The sequence below is a fragment of the Protomyctophum bolini genome, assembly GCF_963924005.1.
Source record: "Protomyctophum bolini genome assembly, chromosome: 8".
In the NCBI taxonomy this organism is placed as follows: domain Eukaryota; kingdom Metazoa; phylum Chordata; class Actinopteri; order Myctophiformes; family Myctophidae; genus Protomyctophum; species Protomyctophum bolini.
Genome location: NC_137869.1, coordinates 21,465,289 through 21,492,520, shown reverse-complemented (window position 1 = coordinate 21,492,520; position 27,232 = coordinate 21,465,289). Strand labels below are relative to the sequence as shown.

The following is a 27,232-nucleotide window of genomic DNA, read 5'->3' as shown; positions in this document are numbered from 1 at the left end:
GTTTATTCTGTATTTTCATATTACAGTCACAGAGCATACAGTAAACACAAGCAGCACTCAAACAAACTTTAGAATGCATTCTTACATTATCACATAAACAAGAATAGCGGTGTGACTCTCATGTGGATCTCTCTGACATGATACTGATGATGATGTAAGTGATGTGTTTTGTCACAGCCTCTTTGGCCTGGTCTGCAGGGCCCTGTTTTTCTCCCACAGGTTCTGTAGGCTGGGCCAACTTGGGTTTTCCAATTAGGTGCATTGGGAGCACCTGGCCAGCACTCCCAGAGGCCCTATAAAACAGTTGGTGCTGGCCATTTTACCCCCTCGCTCTCTCCCATCAACCTTCTGTTTCTCTTTAGTTTCCTTAGGTGGAGTTTATACACTCTGCAACACCCCATTCTACATTGTGTGTTAGGCAAAATTACAATTACGGAGCATGCACACTTTCTGGCGTGCCGATGATGTCACATTTATGATGTCAGTCAGCTTCAAACCTGGGCATGTTTCAGCCTGATACAACACACACACGCACACACACACACACACACACACACACACACACACACACACAAAGACCCATAGAGACGACCTTGCGGTGCCATGTTGTAAAAAGAAAAAGCATGCATTATTGCATTTCAAACCAGGCTCAGGTGTCAAACTAATAAGATACTGAAAAATGAGTTTAAATTTAATGACACCCAATTTTCTTGTTCTTTTTTCTTAATTTATTTTTTATTGGATTATATTCCCTAATAGCCATGAAAAAGATGTAATGCCCGAAAAACTAGTATGGGCTCAACTCTCAAACGCCGGATTCACTCTCTCTTCCCACAATGATGGCTCAGAGTCCATGAAGCCTATAGAAATGAGAATTAAAACTGATTAGAAACACATTCAGTAAACCAATGTATACTTTGTGTAAATCTCTCCTCTCAGATGGACTCACTTTTCTTCTTAGTAAAACGCTTAGCAATCAGCAGACCAAGTCCTATGAGGGCAAGCACAGCAACAGTCGAACCTGCCCCAATGCCTGTATACATCAGCATAGCAGTTCCTAATGGAATACCTTCCTCTGGAAAGCACAACCATCACAGCATCATCAGCACAAAGTCCTTTATAGACAGTACTCTGATCTCATACAAATAACTAATGCTAATGCTTTATTTATACTTCGGTGTTGTGCACAGAAAATAGCCATATCAACAAGGTCAACATGCGTTGTGAGCTTGTAGATCAGCTATTGTAGGCGAATGACACAGGTGTGCAACTTAAAAGGTAGAGTAAGTGATATTTTCTGGTTAAAACAAAAAGATTGTCTTTACTAGATTAAAAGGTAATCATTGCTATAGAGTGTTTGTTCAATAACAGGAGTCTCCCCACCTCCCCATCTCTTTATTAAACAGAAAATACATTTTCAGGTGGGTTGTAAAATTTCAGTACCCATTTATCAGCTTTAGTTTTATAGTGTTCCATTTCGTTGTGTCATCACTTCCAATAGCACTTCTGCACGTCCTATCCTGTCTGAGTTCTCTATCCTGACTGGATAAAATTGATATCCTGTCAATCCCGACCTGCAAATGCATTTTCTGTGTAGTAAAGAGCTGGAGAGACATGGAGACTCCTGTTACACTAAACACTCTATAGCAATGAGTACTATCAGAATATAGAGCTATTTATTTAACACTTACCATACCTTTAACTTAAGTAGAAAGAGATATAGCACAATGCTGTTGTTTGTGATCGCTGTCAATCCACTGCACATAGCTTACCTGTGCAGGTGGGTACAGTATTCACTGCACATAGCTTACCTGTGCAGGTGGGTAGACTATTATTCCACCGCCCAGTGGAGGAACATGACAGCACGCCTGTTCCATTCATGGAGAAACCACCGTCACATGTGAAGAGACACTGGGAGCCAAAACCAAAATTCCCCAGGGGGTGAGAGCAGTTCATGAACAGGGATGAGGACTGAGTAGGAAAGGCCTCACACAGGACTACTGTAATTGGAGAAAACAAGAGTTTGGAGATAATTAGCCGACCACATAAAGTACCAGTTTAGGAATATAACACATTGTCAGAGAAGATTCAAATAGGAAGGTCAGATCCATGTTTGACTCTAACCTTGGCAGCTGGGAGACTCTTGACTCCAGAGACCTGAGGTGTTGCAGTGTATTGCTGGTGTTCCTCTCAGCAGGAACCCCTCGTTGCATCCAAAGTCACAGTGGGAGCCGTGACTGAAAGGGGAATATGGATGCCTACAATTCATCCAACCATGATGTGGACCAATGGCCAGTAGGGGGCATGGACGTGCTTTGAAGAAAAGATAGACATCACATCAGGCCAAACCACCATTCCACACCAGTCCAGACCAGTCAAGTGTTTCCTACAAAAGCATTATTCTTACCATTGATCTAACAAATAAATGCAGAGGACAGATTCCACATTATGTGAAAACTGTACTGTCGCAAATACCCCAACAATAACGTAAGGGGAGTCAGGGGACACAATTATTATTTGTATTATAGGGGTAGAACAACAAAATTAGAAGTATACTCTGGGAACACGAGCTCTTACTCAAACCTCTGTGGTTATTACTGTACCCTGACAGAGAGGAAGGCCGTGGCTCCAGTTGCCCTGTGAGAAACACTGGGTGGAGTTATCACCACTCAGATCAAATCCCTCTTCACACTGTGTGTTGCATGTGGAACCATAGTTGAACTCTCCCAAAGGGTCCTGGCATTGCATGGAGGCGTGAGGGGGAGCTTTTAGGCTGCTGCACCGAATCACTGCAGGAGTAAAACAGCTTTGATTTGACACATGAACTTGATACATGATATATATATATATATTAAGAGGTCATGCAATATTATTTTTCTCCTGAAGTTATCACTTTGCCACCAAGACAACAGCTATTCAGATTTATTTTCTGAAAGAAAGAGAATAAAGCCCTTCTCTGTCTTACCTGTGCATACAGGAGTTTGTTTGCTCCACTGTCCAGAGGCCAGACAGTTGAGTGTGCTGTTTCCCATCAGAGAATGTCCCTCCTCACAGGTAAAGTGACATGAGGAGTTAAATGAGAAAGGTTTCAGGAGGTCCACACATGTCATGTTACCCATAGAAGGTGAGGAGAGACGGGGACATCTGACAGCTGAGAAGAAACACACATAATTGGGAATCAATCTTCAAGAGGAGTGAGGCAAAGACGACCAGATTATCGTGGGCCCAGCTGAAGAAAACTGCTCAAAACAGAGTCCAATGGCGGGGTGTGATTGCGGCCCTATGCTCCACCTAGGAGCCTACTGGAATAAGTAAGTAAGTCAAGTTCAAGAGGAGGCCTCAGAGCTTTTTTCCCCCAAATTAACCCCTTGAACCCTAGCATCCCTATTCTGAGGGGAAGATTAGCCATCCTTGGCCTGAAAAATGTTGAAGACCCCTGATTTAGATGTGTAATACAGTCAAGGGAAATGCCACCTACTCATTCACATAGAATTGCATTCAAATAGCATGACAGACTTGAGACTTGTGTTATGTGTATACCATGTTTGACTCTAACCTTGGCAGCTGGGAGACTCTTGACTCCAGAGACCTGAGGTGTTGCAGTGTATTGTTGGTGTTCCTCTCAGCAGGAACCCCTCGTTGCATACAAAGTCACAGTGGGAGCCGTGACTGAAAGGGGAATAGGGATGGCTACAATTCATCCAACCATGATGTGGACCAATGGCCAGTAGGGTGCATGGACGTGCTATAGGGAGACAATGAACAAAAGATAAACATCAGGCCAAACCACCTGTAAAGTGCCAACAAGGTTTCCTACAGAAAATATTCTTAATTGATCCAAAAACTAAATGTAGAGGAGAAATTCTACGTATGTGAAATGTTTACTGTCGTGATAGGGGAACAACGGCAAAAGGAGAAGTATAATACTCTGGGTCCAGATGAGTAAGGCTGGGACCGAGGCTACTCTAGATCTGGGAACACAAGCTCTTACTCAAACCTCTGTGGTTATTACTGTACCCTGACAGAGAGGAAGGGCATGGCTCCAGTTGCCATGTGAGAAACACTGGGTGGAGTTATCACCACTCAGATCAAATCCCTCTTCACACTGTGTGGTGCATGTGGAACCATAGCTGAACTCTCCCAGTGGGTCCTGGCATTGCATGGAGGCGTGAGGGGGAGATTTTAGGCTGCTGCACCGAATCGCTGCAAAGGACCAGAAACAGTTATGATTTGACTACTATACTACATTTTTAGAGGGCATGCAATTTTGATCTCTTGAAGTTATCAAAGCTTTATCGGAGGCAGCCGAAAGAAGCAGCCAGTGGTTTTCATGAGGAGGAAAGACTCCTGCTGGGCACCGAAGTAGCAAGCCAGGAGGTATGCGGTCAGCTTTGGCTTGACTCAGGGAGTAGGACGCCCCTGCCATGCATAGTCCCACGAGAAGTTTGCCATGCATGGCTCTCTTTCTCGTGACGAGTCAGGATTAACGCACGCTCAGGTCTGATCAGCCTGTAGCTGGCCACGTTGGGGAGGGTGTATAGTGTTAGGGCCAAAACATCCCAAGGATACACTACTGATGGTGCGTATCCAGCTCCCACCATTCACCACCACTCATCACCAAGACGACAAGATGACACCAAGACATTCTACCATTCATCACGACGACACTCTTAGGTATGTGCACTTGCACAAAGGAATTTACATCTTATCCTGTGTTTGATAAACTATCATTATGCCACGGTCACCAAGACAAATGCAATTCAGATTTACTTTTAGAAAGATGATAATAAAGCCCTTTTCTGTCTTACCTGTGCATACAGGAGTTTGTTTGCTCCACTGTCCAGAGGACAGACAGTTGAGTGTGCTGTTTCCCATCAGAGAATGTCCCTCCTCACAGGTAAAGTGACAGGAGGAGTTAAATGAGAAAGGTTCCAGGAGGTCCACACATGTCATGTTACCCATAGAAGGTGAGGAGAGACGGGGACATCTGACAGCTGAGAAGAAATTAGATAGCAATTCTAGTAGTCATAGCACGTCATAGTACATATGTGTAGCATAGTAGTATAGATGTATAGCTTATATGTATAGTTTCATTATAGATATTCCACTGTTACTTTCTTAGCTACGCATGTTTCATGATAAATGTCTTTATGTGATGTATTCCCATGCTTTTGTTCTTGCTTAATGTAAGTCGCTCTGGATTAAGAGCGTCTGCTAAATGCCTAAATTGTAAATTGTAAATTGTAAGAAACACAAATATTGAGATATCACTTAATGGCACATGGGGATCATCATCAGTCAATTAGTTTTAATAGTTTCAGGTGAATTTTACTAACATAATGGGTATCATGTTAGTCAAGACAATGATTTAGATCATAATACAGTCAAGGGAAATGCCACCTACTTAATCACATAGAATTGCATTCAACATTATGTTGTTTGCCAAAGTCACTTATGACATATGGGGATGAATCAAGTACTGTAGAATATATAATTTCATTTTGACTTAACATGAAATGTGTGATAATAATTAGACAAAACAAACATTTATAATTTTAGGTTAGATTCAATCTAGTTAAGAGACATGTCAACTGCTTCTTGCTCATTAGGTTAAAAGAAACTACTCATTCGACACACATACACACTATATGTGTTGAATGAATTCAGGAATTATGTACATGCTATTCTGTTTATTTTGGTTATTGGGTTATATTATATTTTGGCCATCATACTAATCATCCTCTCTTTGAGCCTGAGGTCCACTTTCCGGAGATTTCAGGAGAAGGCAGCTTCAACTTAAGACTCTTATCTTGTCAAGCTAGTTGGAGTTGGAGATCTTTTGTTAGTTTGGGTTTTTGTTTAGTATCTCTGTAATTAGACATAGGTAATTGTTTTGACCTATTAGCTAAAATTGGTGAGTTTCTGTAGGTGTTGTGGTTGAAACGTGTACATAGCATATCTCTAATGCCGTCGCATTAGAGCTATGGATCAGAGCTATACATAGCCTATGTTGGTTAGAGGTGGGGAATGTGGTGCCCTGCATTGTGGAGGTGATGGTAGAGTCGGGGGCTATATTTACCAGCTGGGCTATTTGATTTAATCTGCCAGCCTGAGGCTATGCTGTAGTCTCAAGGTTCTAGTATGAGAACATGTTTGTGAATGGTGTTGGTTTCTCAGTAAATGGCACAACTCTGCAACCATCTCTGCATGCCTGACTAAGTGGCTTGTCATTATACACCTAGCTGTACGCCTCAATCCTGTTTTATAGGTCCTCCACCACCACACAACTTTACAGGCTTTGATTTCAAATTGATGGTCAAATCCATGTTTGACTCCAAGTCCAACCTTGGCAGCTGGGAGACTCTTGACTCCAGAGACCAGAGGTGTTGCAGTGTATTGCTGGTGTTCCAGTCAGCAGGAACCCCTTGTTGCATACAAAGTCACAGTGAGAGCCGTGACTGAAAGGGGAATATGGATGGCTACAATTCATCCAACCATGATGTGGACCAATGTCCAGTAGGGGGCATGGACGTGCTATAGGGAGACAATGAAGAAAGGATATTGAGATGAACATAATTCACATCAGGCCAAACCACCAGTCTAGATTGAATATTAAAGCTATTGTCCATAGGTGTTAACTACAAGAAATAATTCTTGCCATTGACCTACGTAAACCTACATAGATAAAATTACTCCAATCCTGAAGTGATAATAACTAAAGTGAATGTATGAGCAAATTAAAATGTAGAGAGAGACATCTTACAGAGATGTATTCTACTAAGAAAACAGTATGTCTGTGAGCAGAGATGATTCTATTCCAAGCTTTACTTCTGTTAACATAACGTATTATTACCTAGGCAGGGGGGTACTTCTCTAGTCCAAATGCCCATGGAGCTACACTCTGTCTCAGCCGTCCCATTCAGCAGAAAGCCCTCTTCACAGGTCAAATTACACCGAGAACCAAAACTAAACTGACCGTGAGGGTCAGAGCAAGATAGAGATCCATGAGGGGGAGACATTCGGTGACTGCATCTCTTCACTGAGAGAGAGAGAGAGAGAGAGAGAGAGAGAGAGAGAGAGAGAGAGAGGGAGAGAGAATCCAACATACAGTTAGGAGGATATCAGTATGCAACTATGCATATGACCCAAACCTGGATGGTTTGGTTGTTTGGAACATCATAGCTTTAATGCCTTCAAACACCAAACGTCTTCTTGAAAATGTATTTAACTCCTACTAGTTAACTCACTCTGTATGGAAGCATCAGCTAAATCCCAGAAGATTCAAGTTGAAAATGTAACATTATTTAGTGAGTTAAATGAGTAGGCTACCTATATGGAACTATCGTTCCACAGGTGGTGGCATCTGTCCATAGTCAAGAATAAACACCCAAGTTTTACCCATGCAGGCAGACAGAGGCCGTTTCTCAATACCCGAACTTGCTCCATGTGGCCACTGGTTGGGGCCACAGGCGCATTCTGTGCCAGGTTGACACACTACTACACTAACTGTAACTACCAGGATAAAATAGAAGATTAAGTAAGCACTAAGCAGTTTGGGACCCAAGGACTGGAGACGAAATCAAACTCCTATGTTGATTATGACATTAATTCATTACACTTTCAAGCTGTAGGGGTATAACAACAAAAGGGGAAGTATATATTCTGGGAACTCAAACTCTTACTCAAACCTTTGTGGTTATACTGTACCCTGACAGAGAGGAAGGCCGTGGCTCCAGTTGCCCTGTGAGAAACACTGGGTGGAGTTATCACCACTCAGGTCAAATCCCTCTTCACACTGTGTGGTGCATGTTGAACCATAGCTGAACTCTCCCAAATGGTCCTGGCATTGCATAGAGGCATGAGCGGGAGCTTTTAGGCTGCTGCACCGTATCACTGCATAGGAAGGGAAACAACTATGATTTGACATAATAATTTATATATTTTAATAAGATGTGGAATGTTGTTCACTTTTCTACTGTCACAAAGAGTAGTAGACTAGTAGTAACTTAATCGCACTCTGAATAAAACTTAACATTTTTTTATTTGGGGCGATAGCCTCTCCTATGTACAGCTTTTGTTGTATGTATTGTGAAATTTGTGCACAAACTTTGTCCTACACAAAAATTCCCATTGACAATGAACAGAGAATTTACGTCATATGTGGACGAGCAAATCGGCTCAGTGTCTATTTTTTTTCCCATTGACAATTTTACGTCCCTAACACAAACATTAGATGCCATTAACAATAAAGACAATTAAATGTTTGTTTTGACACAGTTTGTTTTATATCACCATTACATCACCTAATCAACATGAGTTAGACTTTAATATATTAGTGCCCCTCACTTTATTAGATGGCATGCAATTTTGTTCTCTTGAAGTTATCGCTATGCCACAGTCATCAAGGCAAATGCAATTCATTAGAAAGATGATAATAAAGCCCTTCTCTGTTTTACCTGTGCATACAGGAGTTTGTTTGCTCCATTGTCCAGAGGCCAGACAGTTGAGTGTGCTGTTTCCCATCAGAGAATGTCCCTCCTCACAGGTAAAGTGACAGGATGAGTTAAATGAGAAAGGTTTCAGGAGGTCCACACATGTCATGTTACCCATAGAAGGTGAGGAGAGACGGGGACATCTGACAGCTGAGAATAAACACAAATATTGAGATATCACTTAATGGCACATGGTGATCATCATCAGTCAATTAGTTTTAATAGTTTCAGGTGAATTTTACTAACATAATGGGTATCATGTTAGTCAAGACAATGATTTAGATCATAATACAGTCAAGGGAAATGCCACCTACTTAATCACATAGAATTGCATTCAACATTATGTTGTTTGCCAAATCCAAACACAAATGGTGTGACCTGAACTGATGACAAGTGTCACCAGGGTCTATTATCTGAGCAGGATGTGGCTTCCCACGGAAAGACGGGCCAGATGAAGATTAGGATTTAGGTCACTACAGTAACAGTGGTTATGTTTTGCAAAAGTGGGCGAAACAGGAAACATGACGTTTGCAGTTGAGTATTTCATAAAAATGTTCACAGAGAGTTTCAGTGTAAAATAATAATTTCACAATGAAACATGATAAAAACATATTTACCAATGGTTCATCTCACTCACGTCAAGATGAAAACCATTATTATGTTGCATTCATACATTGCATTTGGCGGTGTGGCTTATCTGCTCCTGTAATCCTACAGAACCATGCAGAACTAGGTGATGATCCAGTCTTCTCCATGTATGTATCAAGGGTTAGATGACCTCATGGCACGCTCGGCTTGCGCACAAGTAGGCCATACATGGCATACTTGTGTGCAAGGCGCAAGTTGGCAGCTCGACAGAGTGCATTTCTAGTTTATGATTGCTTTTCAGCCTTGTCAAATTGTATTAAATGAACTCTGAAACCTAGGGCACAATAGCAGGCCTAAAGTGGATTGTTCAATAGCCAAAGTCTAACTCTGGCTTAAATAAAACATACATTACCTGTACATGTGGGGACACTGGCGGTCCATTGACCAGCAGAGTCACAACGTATCTGCTTCTGTCCATTGAGTTCATAGCCATCATCACATCCAAACTCACATGTGGAGTTGTAACTGTGAGGTGCAATGGGATGGATGCAGTTCATAATCCCTCCACTGGGGGAAGTGATTTGATCTGTGCACTGAGCAACTGAAAAAGATAGGGTTGCATTGGAATGGTTTATTTATTTATTTGATTGTTTGTTTGTTTATTAGTTCAAACCTGGACGTTTGTGCCTATACAGTACCATGGCACAGAGGAGCAGTGTGGTCCCACTGGCCGGTGGCTTGGCATGAGAGAAAGGGTAAGCCCACCAGCCGGTATCCAAGGTCACAATGGAATTGGCAGGACGAGTTGAAGCGATGAGGTTCGTAAGGATGGACGCAGTGGACAGAACCCTGCTCCGGAGCCAACAAGGCTTTGCATGCTATGGCTGGAATTGGAAATGTGAATTTAAATATATAAACTAACATTTAGAACTCAAATCTTTGCTTCTGGATGTCCCTCATGGAACAAAATAATAATAGAAAAAAAGAAAAAAAAAGAGAATTTGTGGAATCGGCCTCAGGTCTTAATGGGTTAAGAGAATTGTCGTGGCTTCTTGACAATGTTTACTTACCATCGTCACAGTGTGGTGGACTCAGGAAGCCAGGGTGGCACTGACAGGTGTAGCTCCCTATGGTCTCCACACATTCTGCATGGACACCGCAGGACAGCTCTGAACACGAGGCTGCAGACAAACAATGATCTCACTTGAACAGTTGTGGAAGAAGTAGGCCTAAGATGTAGCAATATGCCTACCACAATGTAGAAAAACTGTCAAAATAAAAGTTCTAGTAGAGGTTTTATCATAATAGAGATGCAATAGAGATGTGAATCTCAGACACAAAATAGTAACTAAAGCCTTCGAAATTTTTAAATAGGTCTGTACGTACCAAATTTGCCTTTCAGAGCAGGATTATTATATTAATAATATAAGAAAATTACCTAAAATTGTACTTAAGTACAATACTTTGCTAATTGTATACTTTCCATCACTGTATACGAGTCAGTGATCTAGCTACTACAATCTGCTACCAACCTTCGTAGCAGATTGTTCCCTTCTTCTTGCTGCACCTCTCATCATTCCATTTAGTTGGTTCTTTATCTCTCTTGATGTACATCTCCACACAGTCCTGTTCATCCGTGCCTAAGTTATTGGGCTCCCCTGTTGCCCAATTCTCAGCTTCTAGGGTCAGGTTCTTCTTAGTTCCTACCTAGGGGTGCAACAGTTCATGGAAAGAAAATTAGAAATAACCGATAATCAATAATTTCATAAATCAATCAATTACTAATTGGTTCCTATTTTGGGCATGTCATTATAGGTGAAATAGTTTTTTGTTTTTGAAAATAAAAAAATAGCTGATCTACAACCTTGTGGTTTGTACAATATTTTGACATTTTCACTATTTTTGCAAGTTGTGCGACACAGTCTAAAATACATTCAAGTGACTAATGGATTAGTTGAAATGTAACACATTATTTAAGTGCTTCTCAGTTATTCGATTCATCAGAGTGTAATCGATAGAATAATCAATTAAATGATGTACAGTATAGTTGCAGCCCCTGTTCCTGTACCCAGGTCCAGACATGGTTCACTTTGCGGATGCCAATCCAGTAGTATCCTCCGTTGGGGTTGAAGGGCAGCATCTGGTTGAGGTAGTGGATCTCCCTGCGGTTCTGGATGGCCACCATGTCTGTGAAGTGGTCCTGGCACCAGCGGCGCGATGTGGTCCAGTCGCGGCCTGGGTCTGTGCTGTAGTTGTACATCCACGCCTGAACCCCTCTGTCTGAGACCAAGCAGATAAGATGAGATAAGATGAGACCTTTATTGATCCCGCGGCACAATTCAGTCGCCAGAAGCAGCATTGCAGTTAAGATATAATACCTACAGTTACAGGGCAAGTGAAAGTACAGTACAGCAGGGGTTTTTCAAAACGTCCTGATCTTCACCATGCTTTAACATTAGAGTGATATTAGAGTCATATTAATGCAGTACAAATTGAAATCCAATTATATGATATAGGTCAGGACCATAGGAAGTATGTTTCAGAGACAATAATGTTTAAAATGTAGTAAGTAAAAATGTGGAATAGGATTTCTACACTGTGGTATTGCTTTTAAATGTATATAAAACAAAAAACAACTAAATATGTACTTATTTCACACTGGATCTTGTTAATAAGTGTGAAGTGCTGGTTGGAAACACACCTTGGATGATTACAATCACTGCTACAATCAACATCCCACGATACATGCTGGGTCTAAGATGGTTCACTCCTTGAAACTTCTGAAAAACAAAATAAGTAATTGATGATAATATTGTTATTATTACTATTGTGCATGGGTAAGGATATATGACTGTAGGCTAGGTATACTGTATATATTTCATTGTCTTACCATTTCTTCAGGCTTTGCTCTATCTGTCGTGTGTGTGTGTGTACTTTCATTATTTCATTGACTACTGGTAGATTTTTAATTGTACTTCAGTGGTCGAGGCAACACCCAGTTTGGCAATATCTATTCTAACACGACTTCCTGTGTTATATCACCATGCACCGACTCCTCCTGATGCCTCTACCATTGCATATACACTCATGCACACACACACACACACACACACACACACACACACACACACACACACACACACACACACACACACACACACAAATTACATATTGCTGATTCGGTGCAATGCTTTATTTTATTTTCATTTTGATTGTTATGGATCACTTTCCAGTTTTTACATTGAAATTGATGATAAAATATACAGCAATTAATTAATTCAGTCTTTCAACCTTTATTTAAGATTCTCTGATTCTCTATCACTGAGGGTGGCCCTCATTTATAAATTATAATGATGCTGAAATTACACAGTTGAAAAACTAATAAAATCTGTTAAAATGGTTACCATGGGAAATACAACTGTACAAATCAACAGACGGAATCAGTTACAATAGCTATACAGATATGGACGTACATTCTTTTCTTTTTTTGCTCATTTTTTATTTATTACATTTTCAAAAAGGACAATATAGACAGACAAGAGTATAACACGGATTAAGGCACAAGTCAAAATAAGGGAAATAAAAACAAAATGACATAATACACTATAGAAAAGCAGAGTCAAAATTAAACAAAGCAGACATTAGACAACCAAAGCTACATAAGGACACATACTGTACAAGTCAGGTTTATCACAGCACAAGACATCCAACATGTGACCAAGTAGCCCCAGTACATTCTTCAAATTGCCAAGAGGTATAAGGGTATTCATGGTTTTAAGTCACTCACATCGTTTCATGAGTCTTTCCATATTCAGACCTGCATGAAGTATCTGAAGAACCAGTCGCTGGAGCAAGTACAAAAAAATCACACCCGTGTGAACTGAGTGGTGCAACTTCCCCCCCACCCTCTCTCTCTCTCTCTCTCTCTCTCTCTCTCTCTCATTAGCAGGCAACAGTGCAGCACTCACTCTCTCTGTTTCGCTCCTACTGGTACTACTGGTACTCATTATACTGGTGCTCATTAACCAACACATAGGTTGTCACATAGGTGAACCAACACATAGGTGAACACTGCTGCACCACTCAAAAAAAGAGAAAAAAAGACCACTGTTCCAATGCAACATATTGATGTGTCTTGCATGATGAGCCAGGATGCAGAAATGTTATCTAAACACATTTAATATAGATTTTCTTCATATATAATATAGCATGTGACAATGCAAGGCATGAAGCCGCAAATGAAACAATGTAGTTGTCCTTCAATTGTATGTCTCATTAGCTGGAATTGTTGCTTCTTCTGGCTCCCTGTGCAGTAGATACAGTGATAGAAGTTTTTAATTAAAATAGCTTGAATATGAAATTGAAATGGTTATAATTTTGGCTGGCCTGGCTGACATATACATTTTAGATACAGTTATGAAATAATATAATATGTACGACAGTAGATATATATTTAAATGATTGGAAATTAACCTCAATAATTAGACAAGGCATGGTGGTAGTGTATCTGTAGTGTATAGTTTCAACACTGACCGTAGCTGTGTACGTTTCTTTCCTGTTAGAAACAAAGATAGTGTGAGGATTGCATTATATTTGGGATTTTGAAATAATGTTACCACGATTGACGCAGACTTACTCTTTCTGTAGCAACAAAAGCAGAGGCAGAATACAGCTGAGCAGGCCACACAACTAGCCAGAGCCATTACAGCATGTTTATAGCCTGGGGAGAGTGAGAAGGGAAGATTAATAATGCATAAATGCTGTATTTATAGCCTAAACTATAGCCTAAATAAAATAAGAAAGTATATTTTAAGGGCGTATGCACAGGTGCATAGGCCAGTGGACATCAATGATAGGAATGAAAATACACCTGCACGCTGTGTATCTGCTCGGTACATGAGTATTTTCTTTTGCCGCCAGCATTAATTAATCTATCTATCGCGCATGCCAAGGTTTTTTCGGGCGTAACACTTACTTTGAAGAGCCAAATATCCGTAACCGCATGTTACAATGACAGAATGCTGTGTGTGGTGTCTTGACCGGTTGTTCTCTCGGTCGGTGGTGGAAAAACCCGACCACGAGTATCACAGTGCCTGCTTGTTTTCACCAGAAACGATATTCATATACAGGGCTTTGAATGCAGCCCATACAGTGCAAGTGGATCAAGTGCATCTTCAAAATGGCCGCGGCCACTGTCCCACTTTGACTGTTTTGCTAACGAACGGCAGCTAATGATACGATTTGATCAAAACATGCAGGATTAAAGAATATAAACCCTGGAAAACGTAGGCTACGGTTCTGGCAGGCTAGACGATTAATTTAAGCCTACGGTTACTACGGTTCTGGCGGGCTGCGTAATGCAGCGTTTCGGTCCCTCCGGACCTTCTTCAGGCAAGAGAGGGAAATAAAAATAAATAACTTGGTAACAGCAATGCTAAAATGGTGTGTCTTTTCTTTTTAAAATGTCCACAAATTCAGAGACCTTCCAGCCTGTTCCAAGCTGCTTCTCCTTTCCTTTTTCTTGGGACTACTGTCAGAAGATCTAGGATCTTGCTGCCAGGCATATAGGCCTATAAGAATTTGCATCTCAGATAAATAAGCAGATAGGCTATAATGATTTAATGAGTGACTCTCCAGTCTCCACAGACTCCACCGAACCCTAGTCAACCAAAGCAAGGACTTTACATCCTTGGTGGTCAAGCTTTCTGATTTACCTTTTATTCCCATTACTTCTCATTTATTCCCATTAATTTTGAATATCCGGACGCCAAAACACTTTCACCCTTCTCACACTTTCACCTCCAAAACAAAGGTCCATGCAGGCCTGATTTGGTGTATCCTAATGATAGTGACTGAAAAGGGTTCATAACAAAACTTTAATTACTTGCACAAAAAGGTCGTGGCCCTTTCCACCTGCCATCACTACCGCAGCTGACCTCTGTCGACCTCAGTAGCAGGAAGCCCTCGGAGCAGCTAAATCGACACGTCGAGTTGAACGTCAGGTTGGATCCCAAGCAGTTGATGTACCCACCGTCAGGGCAGTTGATGTACCCATCGTCAGGGCCAGAGCAGTTGATGTACCCGTTATCAGGGCCAGACAGGGCAGAGCATTTGATGTACCTATCGTCAGGGCCAGACAGTACTGGTCTGACAGTGGTCTGGTTCGATCCCGAGCAGTTGATGTACCCATCGTCAGGGCCAGACAGTGCAGAGCGCTCCACAACTAGAGAAACATAGGGGTTAAAGTTTATCTGCAATGATTTGTCACACTGCCAACTTACTGTGTGAAGATGGATTTCTGCTGTCGCACATAAACACACATGTTAGCATTTTCAGTGTGTTTTGCGCTTCAGCACAGGAAACAGAGGAAACAGATGTCAAGTTGGATGTGACCATAAGCATCAGAGGTTAATTGGGGAACCTCAGTTACCTTGTGGTTAGAGTGTCCGCCATGCTATAATGTCCAGGGGGTCTACTTGTACATCAAGCTGCCTCACGCTAAGGAAACAGGAGATAAGCTCCTGACCTAGGGGCCACATAGCACAGGAACCGTCGTTTCCCGAGGCTACTTACTACATAATTAGGGAGACAAGGTGACTTATTATGCAATACAAACATTCGTAATCAGTAATCCTTCAAGCTGTATAGGCAAAGTGCTGACTGAGGTGTAAATATGGAGCTGTTATGACAGTGAGGTATGAGATGAATGCTTTTTGAGTCAGTAGTATGTACTGTGTCAGTACTAGTATGTAGTATGTCAGTAGTATCAGTATGTACTGTGCTGTACTGAGCATATGCTGTGGAAGCTGCATTAAGAAATGTTTATCTTAAGATATTTTAGCATTTCTGCTTTATTTTGATAGTGACAGTGACAGAGGAAAGCAATGACACAAAGCAAACAGTCGAACTGGGGACAAGCTGAACAAGACATTTTGGAGTAGGTTTCGGCTGGGGATTTTCAACAGCCTCAGTTTAACGAGGGGGGTATGTGAGATGGAGGATGACTGATTTAAGCAGTCACACATGGCCTGAGTCAAACTAGAACTGGACTCAGAGCTGGGTGTGGCTGCGCACCTGTTGTGCATGGACTTGATCAAGGCACAACAGGTTAAATCAGTCATCTCCACAAACACTCGAAAAGGAGCTTCTGTCCGGACAGTGGGGAGCTATCTGCTTTCCTGTGTAAAGTGTCATACGGTGTGTTGTTCCTTGCACTGAGAGGAATAAACCAGTCTACTGAAGAAAGCTGCCCTGTGTTGTGTCCTTCCTTGCCCTGGGTAGTGTCGGTCACAGTGTCTAATTAACTTTTGAAGGTAAATAAAATACCCCACAATGTGCAGTACTAGTGGACCTGTCTACTTGGTTGAACCTGGTGCCTCGGCCAGTCTTTCCACTCTACACTTTAAGAGTTAAAATGAACACAGAGCATTTTGACATTGTGTATTTGGGACAATGGGAAGGTTATGAAATGCACATACCTGTACACTGAGGCTCTTTGTTATCCCACAGTCCAGAAGAGTTGCAGCTGAACACTGACGGTCCAGACAACATGAAGCCTTCCTCACACAAGAAGCTGCAGGTGGACTCAAAGCTGTGGGCTCCATGGCGACCAGAACATCTCATGACACCATGGTGAGGTTTGATAGGCTCCTTACATGCCACTGCTGTGAAGTATTAAAACAACACACACAAACAAGGTTCAAGCCAGGTTCAAGGTTTCTTTATTTGTCACCCCAATATATATCAGACATATAGAGGGATCAAATGTTGTTTCCCTCTCATCCACGGAGCAATAAAAAATATATACATATATACAAACAACAAGTAACAGTTGTGCAACAGATAAAAATGCAATAATGTGCAATGATAAAAATAATTAGGGGGGAGAGCTGGTAGAGAGTTCAGCTTCCTGACAGCCTGATGGACAAAGCTGTCCCTCAGCCTGCTAAACAAGAACTGATCACAAACGTTTACACAAAAGTACAGTAGGCTACTTAAATAAGGGCAACTTTTCTATTCTGTCTTTTATTTTAGCTTTTTAATTATTTGTTTGTTTTGTTTTTAATTATTACTACTTTATGTGATGCTTGTGGTTTTTGCAAGCCTGGCATTTTTTTTGTTGCGCATTTTAAGAGAAGGATGCCTAATGGACTTGGATTTTTGTCTCTCTCTCTGAAGCCTACAGGCTTCTTTCCTTTTCCTCCAGTAACTAATGCTCCTGTGTGATGTAAAGTCAAGCAGCAGCTCTCTGCGTACCTGTTTGGCACCTGTCTCCCTCAAAGCCAGGCTCACAGATGCAGCTTGTCTTGTTGATGGTCTCTGAACATTTCCCCCTTTCACATGAAGCATTGGTGCATTGGGCTGTCAGGAAAAAGTGGATTAAGAAATATAATGAATATATATGACACTTATTTACTATAACACTATGTATTGCACATTAGGAGTCCAACTAGTACTAGTGGTTCTCAAATGTTCAAGGACTCCCATAACTCTGAGAGTGTACGAATAGAACCCTTTAATTTATTTTCCTTACATTTGAACACTCTCAGAGTTAGACCTGCTATGGTCATTCAGAGCTAGCTCTGTGTGTGTTGGTAATAGTATTGTCTGTGGCAAAAATGTAATTTTGTCAAAAATGTCCACCACAAGCCAGCAAGGCGATGGTCCCTGTCCAAGAGGCAATCTCCACTTGATTATATTTTTGAGTGTCGCTAGCGCCTCCTATATTCAGTCATTAATAAAGGACCATGCACTTTCAGCCTATCTTCATAAAATTGGTCCGACTCCTCACTACACTAATGTATGATAAAATACCACCAAAATAATTCTACACGGTCTGTGTCTCATAGGAGGGCTGTGGGCAGTTCCGAAACCCGTCCATCAGTGACATCATCGAACAATGGCTTCCATTTTCGCCGTAGTACAGTTTCTATTAGCTTGGATTCCCCATCGATGATGTGACTGGTGGAAGGGTTTCTGAACTGCCCACAGCCACAGCCCTCCTATGAGACACAGACACAGTAGAAAAACATTATGCTATTTTATCATGATCATTAGTGATGGGTTGAAAAGTGGTCCTTTAAATTCCCATTGACAATGCATGGACAATTTACGTCATATGTGCCTGAGCAATTCGTCATAATGATGTACGATGATAAGAGCGCCCCTCACTTCACACTTTGTTAAATATTTGTCTCCCTTTTTGTTCATTTAAAACGTACTGCTCACCTTGGTAACAAACAGGGTATTTCTTATTAGCACACTTCTCATCGTTCCACCTCCCTCTGTTGGCCCTGTTGTTGACATATATCTCTACACAGAACTCTGTGATGTGGTTATTGTTGGGTTCGCTCTGTGCCCAGGACTCGTCCCCAATCCACGTGCTGTTATGGCCGACCCAGGTCCAGGTTTCATTTGCGTGGGTTCTGGTGATTCCTATCCAGTAGTAAGGGCTCTTGGTTCTGTTGGGCAGTATGCTGACCAGGTAGTCATTCTCCTCCTGGCTTTGGATGGCCACCATGTCAGTGTAGTTGTTCTGACACCACTGTCTTGTCTGGGTCCAGTTCATAACCTCTGGGGAGTGGTGATACGTCCAGCCCCTGGTTACATCTATTAGAGAACTACCTGTTGTGTAGTATGAGGGGGGAAAGAAAAACTATTTAAAAATGTAACGTTAATACATTTTTTAATTATTATTTAAGTTTAGACTTCATTCATAGCTTGTGAAATATAATTTACGTTTGTAGGCACTAGGCAGGGTACAATTAGTAATACTATTATAGCAATACATGTGACACTTACCAGTGAAAATGATCATCAGTGCCCACTTCAAAGCCTGTGAAGCAGTCCCCCTGGACAGGGACACACGGACACTCTTTACTTGTCCAGGAAACATCTCTTGCTTGAATAACAAAATAAATATTAAACAAAAAATGGTAAAGAATATCGTCATGAATTTGTTTAGTAAAGTAATTTCAGTCATTTTTCTAGTCCTGTATACCAAAATTTTTTATACTTACAATAGCAGTGGTAGTGGTATAATGTACTGCATGTAGTGATCAGTGTGTGGCTATGGGTTTTTATAGCCTACCTCCCCTTGCGTGACATTCATTCTAAAATTATCACAGAATACCTGGATGCACCATAGTTTACTGTAAGAAATGTGAATGGGTGTGATGAACGATTGAATAGCTGACTGATTACGGACAGGCCTTCTCGTAATGCACCCGGCAACCTTTTTCACTTAACAAAACACTTTTCCAGTAAGATATGAATTGTATTATTATTTTTAGGGGGGGGGGGACGTATTCAATAAAAACAACATATGCGTCATATGATAAGTTGAACAGATAAAAATGACAAGTTATAGGCTTTTTAGGCAGTTTTCTGTTTGAGTAGAGAGAGACAGAGAGACAATAGAAGCTTATAGTTGAGGGTTGAGAAGGGAAAGCTGACATGCAACACAGGCGTCTAGCCGGAATCAAACCGGGGACGTTGCAATGAAACGGGTTGTGCCGACGCAGTGTTAGGCAAGTTACTCATACGTGTAATACTTATATTATTACTTCTTAATAAATCTAATAACATTACTTATTATTGAAAAATGTATTTGTGACTCATATTATTATGTTGTTCAATACAACTCATAGCCAGCTCAACAAAAAGGGTAATGTACAGAGATACTATTAGATTAGTACTGAGAAAAGTAATAATATTACAGTAATTGTATTAAATAAGTTACAGCCCAAAACGGTCCACTGGTGTGCTCTAAGTTTAACCTTTCTTTTTTTGCTGAGTGAGCAGTGAGCACCCTGGTATTTTTCAGTCTTTTAAAAGATGTCTTGGCCTTAAATGATATGCAACAATGTGTGAATAAATGACAGTGACCTGAATGCCAGCGCTGCCGGTGGGAACTCTGTCACCCCGAGGTGAAACATCCAATCTTTTTCTGAACCCTCGAAACCGTTGACTCTGACCTCACTGAAACAAACAATCACTGTTACGTACCCAACAACACCCCAGAAATGTAGCTACAGCATACAACTTGAAGTTATATAACCATTCACAACATGGCACGACCCCCCCGGAGACAGGAAGTGATGGAGGGAGAGAGAGAGAGACCAGGTATCTGTAAAAGGAAATACCCACTCTGACCTGAACCCCGTGAAAAGTCTAGTCATCAGAAATACACCTATAGGAGCTGAGCTCAGCTGACAGGCTGAGATAAATATCAGTGCTACAAAAAGTCACTGGCTTAGATGTTTGATTGATTGAAAACTTTATTGACACAACGTGCATAATGCATATCTCTGCTGACATGAAGAAACCACTCGACTCCATTCATCATTTTCAGAAAATTCATTCATTTTTCAGAAAATGAAAAATTAAATTAAATATCAGGAAATTAAGAAGTTAATAGGTTTTGTCTGAAGCGCTTTTTTCATTGTTTCAATATTTTCTAAACAACACACAAACATAAAGGGTGGTTTCCTCCCGACAGCAACGATATATATAGGCTACCGTCAATGACTATAGATTTATAGCTTACATCTGTCAAAAGGAGAAAACACCAAAGAGTTTGAGAGCTTATTTCAAACAACATGCACGCACGCACGCTGTATTTTATGCATGTCTTGCGGACATGCACCAACATTTCACTGCTTGTTCCTGTATGAGTGAATGACAAGTAAAACATCATTGATTATTGATCAATATTATCTGTTTTGTCTGGTTATTCTCATCACTTGCAAGGATTGTCTAATATGACTGTAGTTAATGATCATGGTACAACATCCATACATTTTAAATGAAAGACATATACAGAAGAATGTCATTATAAAAGCTTTTATTAGAGAAAAATCATAAACACAACATAATTACATGTTCACATAATACACTGTGGGCTTCATAACCAGCAGTTAGCCTGAATAAATTATACATAAATATGCATAGACATTCTGAGAAGAATGCATTGAATTATTTTTTTCACAGTTGTGTCACAATATATAAATAATAATAATACACAGTATTGTCATTTTACAAACTACCTACACCATTTAGAATAACAAATCTTACAACATTCTAGCACAATAATGTGCTCAATATAAAACTCCCCTTGGGAGTACAGACACGTGTAAAAGACATTGATGAAAAAAAACAAAAAAAACAACCATGGATAATCTTCTTCCCAAATGCAATAATTTGTATACAAAACCCACTCAATGAGTTTTCTCTTGGTTAAATACAGGTTAAATTATACAACAAATTGAATCTCCTACAGTATGTGGAGATATAGACAAAATACTGATAGGCCAAGATACTATGGGTTTCCCACCAAATAAACATGAAAGCTTTTAAATATGTCTTCTTTCACAGTTGGTTGAAGTACTGTGACCGCTCAATCGCCGTCGACCAATCGACATCCTTCAAGGGAGAAACACATATTCTCCCAATCACATTTTACAGCTGCCGGTGTCATTTGAAAGTACAAAAGGGTTCTGGAGATTCCTGAAGAAAGAAACAACAGGTGTTAACTTAGTAATCAAGCTTCCTCACACTATAGTTTCCTTCTTAATAAGAGAATGTCACATACGTCTCAAAGTGTGTCCTGAACTTACCCATGATGCTGCTCTATATGAGGCTGTCACTGTCGATGCTGTTTCTGTAGTGCTGTGGAGGATCCAATAAATCTGACTCACTGAAAAGCACGACACCAGACAGAGGCAAATGGTTTACAACCTTACGTGATGTGGGTGAACACAACAAGAGAGTCAATATTTGATTCATTACAGGAGAGCGCCGACGCCTCGCCTACAACTCACCTGTTCAGCTCGAACTTATTCTTTCTCAGTCTGAGTCGTTTCAGCAGCCAGACAGCCAGGGACAGACCGGACAGTGTCGCAGCACCCCCTGCTGCCAAACCCAACGTGGTGGGGTTCACTGAAGGCCCAGAAGAACCTGTTGAAAACATAATCAGACATTTTAAACTCCTATCTTGAACTATGTATGCAGAGCTTTAGAGAAAGTAGTCCTTTCATATTCTCTTCCTTACGTTGGCAAGTAGGCATTTCTGCAGTCCAGTTGCCGTGTTGATTGCAGGTGATGGTCTCTTGTCCGTGTAATGAGTGGCCTTGGTCACACGTGAAGTTGCACTGGGTATTGTATTTCGCCTCAGAATCTGAACAGCTCACAACGCCATTAGCAGGATGCTCAAGGAAGTTGCACGTCACCACTGTGGAATAAGAAAGAGAGATAATTCATTTAACAATGCAAGCAGAAGTGCTAAACACGTGTTTGAATACAACTGTATCCTATTATCCTATTTTAGAGATGTGTTGATTAAACAAAGTTTTCAACCATTCCATTAACCACATAAAGAGTGTAGAGTAGAATGTTAGTATTTCACATGATATCTGAATAAACATCTACACAGTACCTGTGCAGGTAGGAGAGGTAGAGTTCCAATGTCCTGTCTGTGTGCATTCCATGTTCAGGGACCCCTGGAGTTCATGGCCCTCGTCACAGCTGAAGGTACAGATTGATCCCTGTGGATGGGGGTCCGCAGGAGACATGGATGAGGAGGGTGTAGGAGACACACAACTGATCTGGCCTCTCTCAGGAGCCACTGGAGCTGGACACTGCAGTGCTGAGAACAAGATAAGATTGTTAAAAGACTATTTTTTTTTTTAAGACATTCCATAAATAGAAATAATAATAATTAAGAAGTAGTGCTGATCGACAAGCTCAAAACGCTGAGCAAGTTGCAACGCGTTGTTCACTTGCAGGGACATACCTGTGCAGGTAGGAGGGGTAGAGTTCCAATGTCCTGTCTGTGTGCATTCCATGTTCAGGGACCCCTGGAGTTCATGGCCCTCGTCACAGCTGAAGGTACAGATGGAGCCCTGTGGATGGGGGTCCGCAGGAGACATGGATGAGGAGGGTATAGGAGACACACAGCTGATCTGGCCTCTCCCAGGAGCCACTGGAGCTGGACACTGCATTGCTGAGAACAAGATAAGATTTAGATGTCAGTACATGGTATATAATGCTGGAATCAGGCTGTTTGGAACCCTAACCCATGAGACAGAAACATATAAAAGAATACGTTAAAACAAGCTTGCAATGCTGAGCGAAGCGATGCGTTGTTCGCTTGCAGGGACATACCTGTGCAGGTAGGAGGGGTAGAGTTCCAATGTCCTGTCTGTGTGCATTCCATGTTCAGGGACCCCTGGAGTTCATGGCCCTCGTCACAGCTGAAGGTACAGATTGATCCCTGTGGATGGGGGTCCGCAGGAGACATGGATGAGGAGGGTGTAGGAGACACACAGCTGATCTGGCCTGCCAGAGGGGCCACCGGAGTGGGACACTGTAGTGCTGAGAGAAAGATATAAGTTTTAGATGTCAGTACATCAATCAATCACAAAAGGACACATTCAATAATTGTGATAAATTGTTAATGATTGTGGTAAAAAAAAAAAAAAAGATAATTATGTTACAAATTATTTCAGAAATAGGCACAGGCAAAGGTTGTGTGTAACAATACCTTTGCAGTTGGGTATGTCAGTCGTCCACTCCCCCTCTTCAGAACACTGAATATTGGACTCCCCTTGAAGTTCAAAACCTGCACCACACCTGAAATTGCATGTGGCGTCAGGTGGCAGTTCGTTGGTGGCATTACTACTACACTCCACAAGCAGGAAAGCATCTCCTTCAGGTCTCTGACAAGTAATAGCTGTAGGACAGACGGAGAGAGAGACAATGGAAATTAAATGATAAAACATAATTGTCTTAGTGTTTACCTCAAAGCTACTGTACATTTTTGTGAGTGTATTAAAATGCCCCATTTGTAAATGAAGAGTGCTCTGAATCTGAAACAGTACTTCGTACTACACCTGCTTTGAGGATGCTAGAATGATACCTGAAGCAGAATGACACCCATGAAGGTTGTGCTCACCTTCACAATAAGGTATGTTCTCACTCCACTCCTTTGTTGACGTGCATGTCACTGTGTTTGCCCCCACCAGACGGTAGCCCTGGTCACACGTGAAACTGCAGCTGTTCTCATAACTAAACATCATTTCGATGTTATTATCGCCACGCAGTGCCCCACAGTTGACAGCTCCGTTCTCTGGGTGCTCTAGAAATGGGCACATGATGGCTGCAAAACAAGAGAACGGTAAGTTAGAATAGATGCGACACGTTTTCCATTACATAATATAGAAAGATGTATAGCAGCAATACAAAAGTACAAAGTGCATAAAAACAATCGTTCAGAACACACAGAGAAAGGAATATGGGTCCGTACCAACGCAGTGTGGCTGTGAGTCATTCCAGTGTCCTGAGGCTTGACATTGCAGATGGTCAGACATGGAGCCAGCCAGGACATAACCCTCCTTACAGGAAAACGTACAGGTAGACCGGTAGCTGGAGGAGCCCAGAGGATCTGAGCACGTCATCAATCCCTTCTCAGGAGCATACAGTTCCTTACACTGCTTCACTGTAGGAGACAGGACATTTAAAAACACATTTACAACACGTGACATTCGTGACGATGACAATGAGACAAAAAAAGAGACTCTGAACTTACATTCACAGGTCGGCGGCTGTTCTGACCACTTTCCAGAGCCATTGCACTTCATGGGACCAGGAGAGCTCAGTTTGTATCCATCCTCGCAGGAATAATGGCACAGGGAGTTGTAGGCATACTCGCCATGCACATGGGAACACTTGACACTCGCTTTGGCATGGACTGTCACCTCCTCTTTGTCACACTGAACAACTGGTAAACAAAACAAAAAACATATTAGATATGAATGTCCTTGGTATAATCTGGATTTAAAGAAGTGCATTTTGGTAAATGTGGACTAAAAGACCACAGGTGTTTTCTTACCATGCTCACACTTATCGCCGTAGAAACCTTCATAACAACTGCACGTGTGGTTGTTGATGGTCTCCACGCATTCTCCGTGTTGGGATTGGCATGAATCCTTCTTGCAGGCAGCTGTGGACAGAAATGGGGGAAAAGGCCGTTGACTTTCACACTAACAGACCAGACTCAAAACAGTTTTATCCATTTGTTACTCTGGGAGTGTACAAATGGGTCCATTTGGTTTAGTTTGTATACTCTCAGGGCCATTTGCACCAAGAAAGATTAAGCCTTAATCTGGTTTAAATCAAGGTTTATCTATTAATCCAGTTGCACCAAACTTTAAACCTAGTTTTCACTAATCCGGTTTAGTTTTAAACCATCCTTTTAATCTTGGTTTTGTTTTTTTAATCTTGGTTTTAATTTTCACAGTAAACCTGGATTAATGTCAATCCTGTTGCACCACTACTTTAAACTTTGATTTAATTATCAATAAGGGATTAATTCTAAACCAGCAGGAGAGGAGGTTTAATTGAAAACAACATGGCAGCATATATACCTCTACGTGTTTGTTGTTGTTTGGGAAACTATCGGAGGAAGTGGTGGTGTGTGTGATCGACGGAACAGATCTATAAACCTACCACGCACCACGGAGTGACCATACGTCTGTTGTTTTTTTTAGCGAGCGAGACGACTTTTATTATTATATATATTTTTGCTGCAGGCACTATAATTTAAACATTCTCAAATATGAATGAAATAGTAATGCTAATGATGCTCACGACTGCTGCTGTTTATTTACAGCGCAAAACCAAGATGGCGGACACACAACAAAGTTTAATCCATGAATTAATCACAGTTTAAAGTTTTAATCACAGTTTAATGGATTTTAATCACAGGTTAAGGATTTAATCACAGATCTGTTGAGCAATGCTTAAAATTAAGTGGTGCAACACAACTCGAATTAAAATTAATCCTTGATCAACAAATCCCTGATTAACACTAAACTAAACTTTATTTAATCTTTCTTGGTGCAAACGGCCCTCAGAGTTAAATTAATTAATAATTTGCTTAATTTGCTTACCTGTGAAACATAGAGCCGTCTTCAGCTTCCCACAGTCCTCATCGTTCCACTTGCCTTGTTCTTTATCCCTCTTAATGTACATCTCCACGCAGTCCTCGGCCTGCTTTTTCGCTAACTTCTTTCCATTCTTCTCACCATTGTTTGGTTCGCTCACGGCCCAGTTGGTCGCTTCAGTCGTCAGACTCTTGTTGGTCCCCACCCAGGTCCAGTTGCTGTTGATCTTGCGGATCCCAATCCAGTAGTATCCGTCCTTCTTGGGAAGCCAGCTGTTGAGATGAGCGATCTCCTCCTGGTTCTGAATGGCCACCATGTGCGAGTTGTTCATCCTCTGGCAAAACTCACTGGCGTCATCCCAGTTCATTCTGGTGTCGGAGTAGAAGTAAGACCAGCTCTCTACTCTTGTCCAGATACTCAGCGCTGAAGAAAGGACAGTTTACTCATTCAGATTGCATTCACATTTTTGTATTCTGCATCAAACATCAGAACTGTATTCACAGCTCTGATATTTGGTGCTATTTTTCAGTATTATACTTAACTTCAGTGGCTTTTCTTCCATTTTATATACAGTATATGATATGATATTGCCCATGTTGTAAGGCTATTTTATTTTATTATTTATTTATTACTATACTTTATATTTCTATCATAATATCTTGTGCAATTGTTATCAACATTATTATTAGTTTTTTTGTTGTTATCAACATTGTTGAGTGACCTTGAATTACTGAATAATTCCAGTAGCTATAATTCTGATACCTTATTGTACTGTACAACACCTTGAATGTTTGGCGAAGTCTCTATCAGATAATAATCAACTAATGCTGGGTTAATCTGCAGATACTCTGAAACTGTTTGGCCCTGAATGTTTAGGGTTAAATATTTTAAATAGATTTACATACTTGAATAAATATAGATCAGGGTAATCCATGTAGCAATCTGAGATCCACTGGCTTGATGTAATCCAAAGCGGCCGTCCTGTAGCAACACACATGACATAACATTAAATAAATAAATAACCACCTGAAAAGAGTGAAGTGAATATAGAGAATTGACACACACACACACACACACACACACACACACACACACACACACACACACACACACACACACAAATTGTAACACACCACACTAACCATGATAGGTTTGTGTGAGAGAATCTGCAGCAGGTAATCTAAAAAGTATGTATATCTGTAGTCTAAG

The 27,232-nt window shown here is 41.1% G+C and overlaps 1 protein-coding gene across 1 annotated transcript; it reads right to left on the bottom strand.

Annotated features, from left to right (window-relative positions):
• Positions 1-41: 41 nt before the first annotated feature.
• Positions 42-27,232, bottom strand: selp (selectin P). Its single transcript, XM_080770464.1, has 38 exons — positions 27,166-27,232; positions 26,929-27,004; positions 26,030-26,446; positions 24,970-25,080; positions 24,667-24,858; positions 24,385-24,576; positions 24,034-24,237; positions 23,623-23,811; positions 23,244-23,453; positions 22,873-23,082; positions 22,516-22,725; positions 22,132-22,311; positions 21,902-22,037; positions 18,882-18,931; positions 18,309-18,704; positions 17,337-17,441; positions 16,559-16,744; positions 15,017-15,303; positions 11,971-12,021; positions 11,782-11,860; positions 11,149-11,360; positions 10,613-10,787; positions 10,151-10,261; positions 9,779-9,964; positions 9,493-9,681; positions 8,457-8,642; positions 7,708-7,893; positions 6,854-7,039; positions 6,346-6,534; positions 4,809-4,994; positions 4,018-4,203; positions 3,557-3,745; positions 2,966-3,151; positions 2,604-2,789; positions 2,125-2,313; positions 1,812-2,000; positions 950-1,075; positions 42-860 (listed from the first exon to the last, which is right to left on the bottom strand). Exons 1-38 carry the CDS (start codon positions 27,166-27,168, stop codon positions 799-801), a joined length of 6,603 nt encoding a protein of 2,200 aa, XP_080626590.1. The 5' UTR covers positions 27,169-27,232; the 3' UTR covers positions 42-798.